At 39.5% G+C, this 13,302-nt stretch overlaps 1 protein-coding gene across 1 annotated transcript in view; it reads left to right on the top strand.

The window, feature by feature from the left end:
- ttn.2 (titin, tandem duplicate 2) overlaps positions 1-13,302 on the top strand; it is a 200,547-nt gene that overhangs the window by 22,013 nt on the left and 165,232 nt on the right. Inside the window, exons 13-25 of the mRNA XM_051709102.1 lie at positions 859-907; positions 6,607-6,810; positions 6,903-7,045; positions 7,209-7,390; positions 8,470-8,700; positions 8,814-9,052; positions 9,192-9,433; positions 9,842-10,006; positions 10,103-10,271; positions 10,366-12,062; positions 12,150-12,431; positions 12,543-12,809; positions 12,928-13,200. Coding sequence (XP_051565062.1) covers positions 859-907; positions 6,607-6,810; positions 6,903-7,045; positions 7,209-7,390; positions 8,470-8,700; positions 8,814-9,052; positions 9,192-9,433; positions 9,842-10,006; positions 10,103-10,271; positions 10,366-12,062; positions 12,150-12,431; positions 12,543-12,809; positions 12,928-13,200 — 4,143 coding nt within the window. The remainder of the gene's footprint in view (positions 1-858; positions 908-6,606; positions 6,811-6,902; positions 7,046-7,208; positions 7,391-8,469; positions 8,701-8,813; positions 9,053-9,191; positions 9,434-9,841; positions 10,007-10,102; positions 10,272-10,365; positions 12,063-12,149; positions 12,432-12,542; positions 12,810-12,927; positions 13,201-13,302) is intronic.

Here is a 13,302-nt window from a genome sequence, read left to right as displayed (position 1 = left end):
GGATAAACAATTATTAATAATATTTTTATTCAGCATTTATTAATCTTGGTTAATTTAAAAAATATTTATTGTCATGCATAGTTAGTTCATAATGCATTAACTATGTTAATGTTAACATATAAAAAATTTAATGCTAAAATGTATATGTAGAAATTAGCATTAACCAAGAGTAATACATTCTGTGAAAGTATTGTTCATTGTTAATTCATGTTAACTATTGAGTTAACTAATGTTGACAAATACTAATGATTCCCAAACTTTTTTAAACGCGACTTAGTTTAAAAATGTTTAGGTATCATTGGTATTTGTCAACCCTTTGTAAAATTGTAATATAAAAGCATTAAAACATTTATCTAATGCAAAATAAAACTACATTCATTATTGAAATAATCTTTACTGTGTGATTATTAGATATACATACTGATTTAAAGCTGCACTCTCTAGACAGGAGCACTCTATAGAGCGCACGCAGACATAAGCTGCAATCACCATGAGACATGAGCGCTACATAGAGCACACGCAGACATACTCATTTGAGCGTTTGAAAGCAGCCGGCTGTAGTCAAACAGCATGCAGGCACCCAATTGTGTCAGTATTCAGTACTGCTGGCACTTTAACATCGTTGGGGATTAAAATATTGAACTGAGCACAGTTCCGTGACACCTAGCCAGTCATGGTGGCACCCGAGTTTGGGAACCACTGACATATACAACTTTATTGTATTTAAATTAATATCTTTTAAATGATTCTGATGGTTTAGCAAAATATGTCTCAAATGTGTTACTATTATGTGAAAATAAATGCACAACCAGAAACCTTATTTATTTATTTATGTTCTCCTTTCTTCCCACTATACAGTGTCTGAGGAGATTGAAAGCAGAGAGGAGATTACTGTCCAGGAGAAAAAGTAAGTTGAACAATCACAAGGGCAAGGAGTCATTAGTTACTACAGTGGCCCTTCTCAGCAGGGTTTTTTTTATTTTTATTATTTTTTTTAGGCTGTTAATTTACACAGAAATTTGGTAAAAGATCTAAATCCATAGTGATGATACTCCAGGCAGGGCAGTTAGAAATTTAGCTTTAGTTACAATATTCAGTGAAGTTCAAAATACGTGAGGAGAGATTATGTGAAAAAATAAAAACAGATAATACTATCCAGATGGGATTATAAAGATTTCTCAGAGGACCCCTGAGTAAACAGATAAACAGTAGTTAATGTTCTCTGTTATTTTTAAAGAGGTTGTGTAAGAGAGTACGGTGACGCCATGCGAAGGGCAGACGTATGAGAGACAGCTCTGCGCACTTTGCTAATTTTTTAAATTATTTTCATGATATAATCCGGTGAAATTCGATACACCCAGTTACACATTTACTGTTTGAGGTAAACATGGCAAAGAAGTCAAAATCCTTGGGCTCTAGAGACATTAAAAGACACTTACGGGTTCAAGATGAAAGCCCAGACAGGCCTGTGGACTGGGGACTCGATTTGGATGGCGGGGCGGGAGAAGGAATCCAGCGTCAATTGTCCAACATGTCGGTGATGCTGACGAAGGTACTTGCGGACTTGGAGGATCTCGCTGTAATACGTCGATCGATTACGGCGATGGAAAAAAAATTCTCTGAGCTAGTCACAAGAGTGACAGATGTTGAAAAACAAATCGATTATTTGGAGGCATCAGAGAGGGAATTAGCCGCTAATCTGCCCGCGACCAAAGTTGATTTGGAACGTGTTCTTGAAACGCTTGAAGATCTTGAGAATAGAAGCCGCAGGAATAACATTCGAATTGTTGGAATTCCTGAGCATGAGGAGGGCAGAGATATGGTGAAATTCCTAGATGAGCTTTTCCCGAGTCTGCTCGACATAACAGGCCACAAGCTGGAAATCGAGCGAGCTCACAGAGTCCCAGCTCACAGCTCTGCTGAGAGAGATAGGCCCCGATCGATTCTGGCCAAATTTTTGAGGTCATCCGATAAAGATCTTGTGTTGCGCCAGGCGAGGATCAAAGGAAAGCTTTCTTGGAAGAATTACAATATTTTCTTTTTCCCGGACTTTGCGAACTCGAAAAGAGAGAAATGCGATCGGTGTAAGGAATGCAAGAAACTCTTACATCAGTGGAAGATCACTTTTGCTCTGATGTTTCCGGCCAGACTGAGAATAAACACCAAGGATGGCATCAAAGTATTTACATGTCCCAATCAGGCAATGTTTTTTATTGAAACAATGGGTGAGTAACCATTGGGTGTTTTTCTTGTGAGTGGATTGACTCACTATACATACTCTGGCTTTCGGAGGAAGCTGGGTGCCATTTTTGTTTCCTTTTGCGTTGGCTCTGCCGAGCGGCTGGAGTTTTTTTTGTTTTGTGGATTAACACTTTTCCTTAAAGAAACTTTTGCATTGACGGAAGATCACTTTTACAATGAACGGATGACCGCAAAATATCTACATGCCCACACAAAGGATGTCTTTTATAAAGTTGACGGATTGTGTAAATCATGGGATATTCTTTTATGCGGCCTCCAAGTGAATAGACTCTTGACCATCCAAGGAACTGGGATGCGTGTTTCGTTTCCTTTTGTGCTGGTTCCGCCTAGCGGTTGGAGCTTGTTTTGTTAAATAACATTACTTCGGGACAGTTATGGATGAATCTGTCAGTTCCTTGTGCTTATGCCTCCTGTTGGCTGGAGTATGATTTGTGGAGTATTTTCGTGGGACAGTGGAATGATTATGTCATCTGCTGCACTCATCAGCTGGCTCACTGAAGATTAGTTTGTCTGTCTGAGGAAAATGAACGGCTTTATATCGGCTGGAATTTGTTTTGTGAAGGAACACACCTTTGAGACAGTTCTGTGAATGAGTCCACGCATTCTTTGTGTTTATTCTGCCTATTGGCTGGGGTTTGTTTTACAAAATATTTGATGTTATGTAATTTTGCCTTACAAATTTGTGAGGCAAGATTGAGCAATCCGATGGCAAAGTTGTCGCGGGAGCTCTCGTAGGCGTACATGGACTCTTTGAGTTTAAAGGGATTGTCGCTGGTTGGCGCTGTCATGCGGGGGGTTAATGTGCACATTTTTCTTTTTTCTGTTTTTTTTGTTCAGGGGGGAAGTTCGGGGTTTGATTGTTTCACTAATGGGGAATGTGATCTGTATAATTTTGTTTTTGACACACAATTTATTTTTTCTACTATATCAAAATGTCAAAATGTTAACTATCTCTCTCCACATGGAATGTGAATGGGTTGGGGCACCCCATAAAAAGAAGGAAGGTTATTTCTTTTCTTAAACGTAAGAAATATGATATAGTGTTTCTTCAAGAAACGCATCTTTCCCCGCAGGAAGCTGGAAAATTTGGGAAGATATGGGGTGGACATGTTTTCTTTAGTGTTGGCTCAAGTAAGAGAAAGGGAGTCATTATATTGGTAAATAAACATTTACAATTCAAATGTCTCAAACATTTTAATGATAAATTAGGAAGAGTCGTTATTGTTTTATCAGAAATTCAGGGGCAAAGTCTGATTTTGGCTAATATTTACGTACTTAACGCTGATGATCAGGGCTTTTTTATAGATCTTGAAGGGATGTTGCAAGCCGTTGGCACCCCTCATGATATAATATTGGGAAGAGACTTTAATCTTTTGATGGACTCAGTCCTTGATCACAGTGAAGCAAAAGTGTGTAAGCCCCTAGAGTAACATTGATGCTTCACAGGATGTGTAAAAATCTTGGTCTTACAGATATTTGGAGACTTTTGAACCCATCTGGTAGAGACTATACATTTTTTTTCATCAGTCCATAAGATTTATTCTAGAATAGATTTTTTTTAATATCCAAATCCCTCATTTCATCTGCTGTTGATTGCTCAATTGGAAATATCTTGGTCTTGGATCACGCCCTGGTGAGTTTAGAGGTGTTGCCACATATAGAGAAAAATAAATCATATAGTTGGTGCCTTAATGTGTCCCTTTTGCAAAATCCTGATTTCCAACAAATGTTAAAGACTGAAATCAGTGTTTATATGGAGACCAACTGGTCCTCAGTATCCTCTGTGGGCGTGGCTTGGGAGGCACTTAAGTCGGTTCTTAGGGGTCGGATCATACAGTATGCCTCATTCATCAAAAAATTCAAAGCACGAGAACTCGTGGAGTTGGAAGGAAATATTAAAAGTGCCGAGGCAGAGCTGAGAGCGCCGTATGTCATCTGATGGCCTCAGAGAATTGACTCGACTGAAATATAGATATAATACTATTTTGTCATAGAAAGTGGAGTTTTGGTTATTCAGGGCAAGACAGTCATACTTTGAGTCAGGGGACAAAGCAGGAAAACTTTTGGCTAGATATATAAAGCAGAGAGAGTCTTTTTCTACCATTCCCTCAGTGAAATCTGCTGGTGGTGAAATTTTTACCTAAGCCACTGATACTAATAATGCTTTTAAAGAATTCTATCTTGAGCTCTATAATTCCACATCTTCGTCTACTGATGAAGATATTAGAAACTTTGTGGAACCATTAGATCTTCCTAAACTGAAGACTGAGCAAAAAAACGCTCTTGATTCTGAGATAACCTTGGAGGAACTTGACGAGGCAAGAATTCTGCCGCAGAATTTTTTAGATCCTATGCTATAGAACTGGCTCCACTTTTGTTAGAAGTTTATACTGAATCATTAAAGAATGGAAAGCTTCCTCCAACCATGACACAAGCCCGGATCAGTCTGATTCTTAAAAAGGGCAAAGATGCAAGCGAGTGTAAAAGTTACCGTCCAATCTCCCTGATCCAACTAGATGTAAAAATGTTGTCAAAAATTTTGGCTAACCGATTAAGTAAGGTTATGACATTATACAATACATTTATTGGATGGATTAAGTTACTTTATAAACATCCTGTAGCAGCGGTACAAACAAATGGATTAATTTCAGATTATTTTACTCTGGATAGGGGCACCCGGCAGGGTTGCCCTCTTTCCCCATTATTGTTCTGTCTTGCCCTGAAACCATTAGCAGCCGTGATAAGAAAGGAGGATGATTTTCCAGGGGTGATTGCGGGAGGTGTGGTGCATAAGCTTCTGCTTTACGCAGATGATATTTTATTATTCGTCTCCGACCCCACTAGATCTATGCCTTGCCTCCACAGAATTATTAATTCCTTTTCCAAGTTCTCAGGATACAAAGTCAGTTGGTCTAAATCCGAAGCTTTGGCTTTGACAGCGTACTGTCCAGTAACGGCCTTCCAGCCGGGCGCCTTCCAGTGGCCCAAACAGGGCATTAAGTATTTGAAAATTTGATTCCCAGCAAATTTGTCTGATTTAGTCAGAGTTAATTTTGATCCCTTAATAAAAAGGTTTTCGTATGATGTGGACAGGTGGGCTTCATTAAACTTATTGATGATTTGGAAGGTTAATGTAATTAAAATGAATTGTATTCCAAAATTCAGCTACCTGTTACAATCTCTCCCAATAGATGTCCCCCTCTCTTATTTCAAGCAATTTGATAGCATGGCGAAGTCCTTCATTTGGAATGGTAAACGTGCCAGGTTAAACTTCAATAAGTTACATAGGCTGATTGACAAAGGTGGGTTAGGGCTACCCAAGATTTTGTTTTATTATTATGCATTCGGTCTCAGACATTTGGCTCATTGGTCACTTCCACCTGAGAGAGCCCCTTCCTGGTTTTGTATTGAAAAGGAAGTTCTTGCCCCAGCTCACCTCTGCATAGCCTTTCGATCAAATTAATTGGAGAAGTTAAGTCACACCCCGATATTTTGCATTTACACTCGATATGGACTAAAGTGTCCAGAGTGATTAATTCAGACATTTATTTAAACTGAACCTCGAGCATATGGCAGAACCCTAAACTATGCATTAATAAGTCCCCTTTCTGTTGGTCTGATTGGATTGTGAGGAAGGTTAATACACTCGGTGACCTATATGAGAGTGGAGTATTGAGACCTTTTGAAAATTTGGTTCAAAATTTTGGGATTCCCAGATTTCAATTTTATAAGTATTTACAGCTGCACCACCTACTCTAGCACTGTTTTTGGGAGTGGCACACACTCCCATACTGCAGCAGATACTCTGGGAGTGGTGATTACTGCTTTTGGAAAAGGTCATGAGGCATCAGTGTATTACTCCCTGCTAATTCAGAGTCTGGGGGATGGAGCTTTAAATTCCCTCAAAAGATTATGGGAGGAAGATTTAAATTTGTTTTTGGAGGAGGGAGTGTGGGCTAGGATTCTTAAAAACGTCAAGTCTGCATCTAGGGATGCAAGGGTGCACTTTATGCAATTTAAGATTCTACATAGATTTTATTGGACCCCTTCTAAATTGTATAGGCCTGGTCTTAAGGACACATCCACCTGATGGCGAAGCCATTTAGAAGATGGAGACACCACCCATATATATATATATATATTATATGGAATCAATAAAAACCTTTAATTAAAAAAAAATTTGTGTAAGAAAAGCACAGATGTGTTCAATTCGGATGGGTTTAAAATTACAAAACATCACCTCAGGGAAAACTCTTCCAAATTGAATAGGGTTTTTTACCTTATTTTGTGAAAGGTGCAGCCAAAAGGAAACTTATTTTGTCTGTGTTTTTTCTTTTTAACAAGGACTGTCATTGAAGCCGAAAAGGAGATCATGTCTGAAGTCTCAATGGACACTGGAGTACCTGTAGCTCCATTTTTTGTAAAGAAGCCAGTTGTTCAGAAACTGGTCGAGGGTGGGAGTGTTGTCTTTCAGTGCCAGATCGGAGGCAGCCCTAAACCCCATATTTACTGGAAGAAGAGTGGAATTCCACTCACTACTGGATACAGGTTTGATTTTGTGCAAGTGCAGCTTGTATTTACAGTAGGTGATCTGTTTAAAGCAAAACAGTAAGCCCATACTTTCCTTGTCAATTTAACAGATATAGAGTTAGCCATAACAAGGACACAGGGGAATGCAAGTTGGAGATTTCTATGACATTTGCTGATGATGCTGGAGAATACACCATCTTCGCCAAGAACCAACATGGAGAGGCCTCTGCTTCCACAAACCTCCTTGAGGAAGGTTAGTTTGGACTTAAGACAAACCTTATTTATGAACAGTGCATGAAAGTGATCAGCTTTTTAAAAGGCTTTAAATAATTCTAAACTTTGTTTGATTTACTCATTTAAAAAGCTGTGAACTTAAAGATCCTCTACATTCTCAACATTATGATATGCTTTTACAGAGGAATTTGAAGCCTATATGAAGAAACAGGATGTGACATATGTAACGGAAGTGACGGCAATGGTACAGGAACCCAAAGTGGCGGATGTGCCCCCTGTAGTTGTAAGCGAATATGACAAAGAGCTGATGCAGAGGAGGATGGCTCAACAAACACAAATGATGAAGTCCTTCATCTCAGAGACAGTATGAACAAATATATGTGTAACCTTATGATTCAAGATTTTAGTAATTTTTGTATTGTGTTTTATATTATGTTTTAAAGAATAGTTCAGCTAAAAATAAAAATAATTTAATTAGTCGCCTAATGATGCTCCAAACGTATGAATTTCTTTCTTATGTGGAACACAAAAGGTGATGTTTAATAAATATTATAGCCTGTCTTTTCAATACAATAGCAGAAGACAGTGCCTCACTTTGAAAAAGCTTAAAAAAAAGACCCAAAGTTATCAAAAAAGTAGTCTATGCGGCTCACGTCTGTTATTACTAGTCTTCCGACAGACGTCAAGGTTTTTGTTGAAAAATGATTTAAATTTTGGGTTGTTTCTCACCAAAACTGTATGCCTTTGGAAGACTTGGAATATGATGGAGGAGCCACATAAGAGAGTCATTTGTGTTTGGAATGACATTAGAGTGAGTAAATTAAGATGGAATGATCATTTTTGGGAAATTATGTTTTTGTTTTGCATACATTAATGCCTCAGAGAAATTCTGAGAAAGAATACGTACAGTACTGTGCAAAAGTCTTAGGCACTTAAGATGTTTCACAAAAGCATTTGTCTTAAGATGCTTATTTAAATCTTCAGCTTTAGTGTGTCAATAGGAAATATAAATGTTAGACTCACAAACATTACTTTTACAAATAGAAAAGATTAGAATAGAAGAATAGGGAGCCCCCCACTGAACATAGTGTCAGTCTGAGATTACATAAAGAAACAGAAGCAATTGAGACAGCCTAAATAGATAGAAGAACTGTGGTGAATTCTCCAAGAAGCTTGGAACCTCCTATCTGCCAACAACCAAGAAAAACTGTCCAGGTATACCTAGGAAAATTGGTGCTGTTTTGAAGGCAGTGGTAGTCACACCGAATATTGATTTAGCTTTTTTATGTTTTTATGACATTAAGTGATAAATGAAAACTATATATGTCATTATTTTTGAAGACATCCTCACTATGCAACATTTTTCACAAGTGCCTAAAACTTTTGCACAGTACTATGTATTCAGGATTATTTAAAAATAATAACAAATAGCATTGTTTTCAGGAGTTTCAAATTTCTGCAATCGAGCAAAGAATAATCCAAGAGATTGAAATCCGCATCCTTAAAATAACGTACCAAGAGCTGGTGATTGAGGATGGTGAAGAGATGGTCATGAATATTGCTGAGCATGAGGCTGTCGGATCCTCATTTAGCACTCCAGTCAAAAGCTACAGAATTTTGGAAGGAATGGGTGTCACTTTCCATTGCAAGATGGAAGGACAACCATTACCAAAGGTAAATGCTAATTCTACTGAAGGGCAGTTTTCTTACAGCAACATCTCTAGAGCAGAAGGTACAGTATATCATTACCTTTGCTGTGTGTTAATTATATTATTTGTGTTAAATAGATTGCATGGTATAAAGATGGCAAGCGCATTAGGCATGGAGGCCGATATCAGATGGAGGTTCTACAGGATGGTAGAGCCAGTCTGCGCCTTCCTGTGGTGCTGCCAGAAGACGAGGGAATCTATACTGCATTTGCCAGCAATATGAAGGGTAATGCTGTCAGTTCTGGAAAGCTCTATGTGGAGTCCACTGCAGCTGCACAGCCTTACTACCCTCAAGCCGAAGCAGTGAGGAGAGTCCAGTGAGTGTCACTTTGCCTAACTTACCATAACTTCCTGAGCTTTACGTTATCTCTGGATTGACTGTTCTGTGACCAGGATTCTATGATTTAGGAATACAGTACATGTTAAGTAAACATGTTACATTTGTAATGTTTTTAGGTCTACATCTCCAATGTCTGCACGCTCAATTAGCTACTCCCCTGGACGTTCTCCTGCACGGTCTGTTAGCCGCTCTCCTGCTCGTAGACTTGATGACACGGATGAGACCCAACTGGAGAGGCTGTATAAGCCTGTATTTGTACAGAAGCCGTCATCCTTCAGGTGTTCTGAAGGACAGACTGCAAGGTTTGATCTGAAAGTAGTTGGAAGACCCATGCCTGACACCTACTGGTTCCACATGGGTAAGTGGTTTTCAGTGTTAAAGGGATAGTTCACCCAAAAATGAAAATTCTGTAATTTACTCACTTTAAAGTCTTTTCAAACCCATATGTATTCCTTTCCTCTGTGGAACACAATAAGAGATGTTTGGCAGAATGTTAGCCCCAGTCACCATGCAATGAAAGTGAATGGTGACTAAAGGCTAATATTCTGCCTAACATTTCATTTTGTTTTCCATGGAGGAAAGAAAGTCATATGGGTTTTAGAGCCTGATAATGGTGAGTAAATGGACTATCCCTTTAATCGCTAAATTATTGTTCTTTTCTGCTTTGTTGTAAGTTTGCTTTCTTTCTTGCTAGCATGTGTATAGAAAAACATGAAGGAAACTGAAAAATTCATATTTTTTTTCTTGATTATTATCTTTACCAAAGGGCAACAAGTGGTCAATGACTACACCCACAAGATTGTGGTAAAGGAGGATGGAACTCAGTCAATGATTGTGGTTCCTGCTATGCCTCAGGATTCTGGAGAGTGGAGCGTAGTTGCTCAGAACAGAGCAGGAAAGACTATTGTTTCTATGACTCTCACTGTTGAAGGTACATCATTTTATTGTTCTAGAAAAAAATTTAAGCTCTTGACTTGTGACACATTGTAAAAAACCAAACAAAAAAACCTTGTCTTATCTGTTACAGCAAAGGAAAATTTGGTCCGACCTCAGTTTATAGAAAAGCTAAAGAACATTAGTGTTAAGGAGGGAAGTTTAGTTGAGTTGGCAGTGAAAGCCATTGGAAACCCCCTTCCTGACATTGTCTGGCTAAAAAACAGTGATATCATCTCTCCTCATAAATACCCTCACATCAAGTAAGTGATTTGCCTCTCAAATTAAACATTTTGTTGAATTATGGCTTGCTTTTTTGTTATTTATCTATGTTGAATGCTCAAATTCTTATCTCAGAATTGAGGGTACCAAAGGAGAAGCACATTTCAAGATTCCACAGACCTCTGGCTCTGACAGTGCATGGTACACAGCCACAGCCATAAACAAAGCTGGCAGAGATACCACCCGCTGCAGAGTCAATGTGGAGGTAGAGTACACTGAACCTGAACCAGAAAGAAGACTCATCATTCCCAAAGGGACATATAAGGCTAAGGAAATTGCTGCACCAGAGATTGAACCTCTGCATCTTCGCTATGGCCAGGAACAATGGGAAGAAGGTGACCTCTATGACAAGGAAAAGCAACAGAAGCCACACTTCAAAAAGAAGCTTACTTCAGTCAGGATGAAGCGATTTGGTCCCGTGCACTTTGAGTGCAGACTCACCCCTATCGGTGACCCAACCATGATTGTTGAGTGGCTTCATGATGGCAAGCCACTGGAAGCTGCTAACAGGCTGCGCATGATCAATGAGTTTGGCTATTGCAGTCTTGATTATGAAGTTGCTTATTCCAGAGATAGTGGTGTCATTACTTGCAGAGCCACTAACAAGTTTGGTGTTGACCAGACTTCCGCAACATTGATTGTGAAGGATGAGAAGAGTCTGGTAGAGGAGAGTCAGTTGCCAGAGGGAAGGAAAGTACAGAGAATGGATGAAATGGAGCGAATTGCTCATGAGGGTGCACCCTCAGGAGTTACTGGGGACGACATGACTGAGAAGACCAAACCAGAGATAGTCCTGCTCCCAGAACCCATACGAGTATTTGAGGGGGAAACAGCCAAATATCGCTGCAGAGTGACTGGTTACCCAACTCCCAAGGTCAACTGGTACCTCAATGGACAGCTAATTCGGAAGAGCAAAAGATTCAGACTGCAATATGATGGCATTCACTACCTGGAAATCACTGACTGTAAGTCCTATGATTCTGGAGATGTTAAAGTATTGGCTGAGAACCCAGAGGGTACAGCTGAGCACACTGTAAAGCTTGAGATCCAACAAAAAGAAGACTTCAGGTCAATCTTGCGCCGTGCTCCTGAGATGAAGGCTCCAGAGGTGCCTGCCTCTGAACCTGGCCGGGTATCCTTTGATGTTGTAAAGGTGGATAAACCTTCAGACACTTCACAAACAAAAGAGGTTGTTAGACTGAGGAAGGCGGAGAGAGTTGTTCATGAAAAATCTACAGAAGAGACAGAAGAGCTGCGAAGCAAATTTAAACGCAGGACTGAAGAGGGCTATTATGAAGCCATATCATCTGTTGAGATGAAGTCTCGTAAGAAGGACGAATCTTATGAAGGCATGTTAAAGAAGAGAAAAGAAGAGCTTCAGCATTGGACCAAAGAGGTAACTGAAGCTGAAAAGAAGAAAGAGGAGGAAGAACGCAAACTTACCATTCCTACAATTAGACCTGAGAAAGTAGCCCTCTCTCCTAGCATGGAGGCTCCGAAGATCTTGGAAAGAATTCAGAGCCAGACAGTTTTACAGTCTGATGAAGTTCACTTCCGTTGTAGGGTTGTTGGTAAACCGGATCCAGAGTGCCAGTGGTTCAAAAATGGAATTTTACTTGAGAAGTCAGACCGTGTTTATTGGTACTGGCCTGAGGATAATGTCTGTGAATTAGTGATCAGAGATGTCTCGGCTGAAGACTCTGCCAGTATTATGGTCAAAGCCATTAACATTGCTGGCGAGGCCTCAAGCCATGCCTTCTTGTTGGTGCAAGGTATGTATTGTGTGTTTCTCTAGTGATCATTGTTCATATAATTTCTAAGTGACATTATCTAATAAATGCTCTGTGGGTTTTTTGCAGGCAAGCAAGTTGTATCTTTTACCCAGACCCTGGAGGATGCCTATGCAAAAGAGAAAGACACAATGGTGACCTTTGAGTGTGAGACAAATGAGCCATTTGTCAAGGTCAAATGGTTGAAGAACAATGCAGAAATTTTCTCTGGAGACAAATACAGAATGCACTCTGATAGAAAGGTGCACTTCCTCTCTGTGCTGACAATCAATATGCAAGATATTGCAGAGTACACTTGTGCTGTTGTTGACGATGACCACTTAAGAACTACTGCCAAACTTCATGTTGAAGGTAAGCATAAACTCGTCATGTTTTTCCTTTCAATTGCTGCTCTTTTTATTTCAAATTTTTATAGTTCCATTTGAGGTTTTGGTCAGATGTACTATTTTATCTGTTATACAGGTGCACCACTGGAAATTGTGAAAAATCTGGAAAGTGTTGAAGTGCCTGAGACATACTCTGGAGAGTTTGAGTGTGAACTGTCCCGTGAGGATGCCGAAGGCACCTGGTACTTTGAGAACAAAGAAATTACCCCAAGCCTTAAATATGTTGTGTCCTCTCGCCGTGGCCGACACACCCTATCTGTAAAAGATGTCCGGAAGGAGGACCAGGGCAAATACACTTTCAAAGTGGGTGATCTGAAGACAAGTGCCACACTGAAGATGAAATGTGAGTAGAATTTGAATATAATCTTATATAATTTTACCCAGCTTAATAATTTTCCCAGTAAAATAGCTTTTGGTTAAAGGTCTTGTGTAAATAATGTTCTCCTTTTCTCTCGTTTCAGTGCGCCCTGTAACTCTGATGCAGGGACTCTCTGATCTGACCGTCTGTGAGGGTGATATAGCCCAATTTGAGGTGCGATTCTCTCAAGAAAATGTGGAGGGAACTTGGATGAAAAATAGTCAGCCTATCTCTGCCACTGACAGAGTTCACATTGTCATCGACAAACTTGTCCACAAACTTCTGGTGGAAAATGTCAACAGGGATGATCCAGGAATGTACTCGTTTGTTGTTCCGGTTCAAAACATTTCTACAACTGGAAAACTGACTGTTCAAAGTGAGTCAGTTTTTGATGGTGATGCATAATAAAAAAAAAAGAAAAAAGCTGAAATACTGTATCAGTATTGCAGATACTGTACGTAAGTAATATATTTCCATT

This window comes from Myxocyprinus asiaticus, chromosome 10 (assembly GCF_019703515.2).
Source record: "Myxocyprinus asiaticus isolate MX2 ecotype Aquarium Trade chromosome 10, UBuf_Myxa_2, whole genome shotgun sequence".
In the NCBI taxonomy this organism is placed as follows: Eukaryota; Metazoa; Chordata; class Actinopteri; order Cypriniformes; family Catostomidae; genus Myxocyprinus; species Myxocyprinus asiaticus.
Note: the sequence above shows the minus strand (reverse complement) of the source record. Positions and strands in the feature narration are given on the sequence as shown.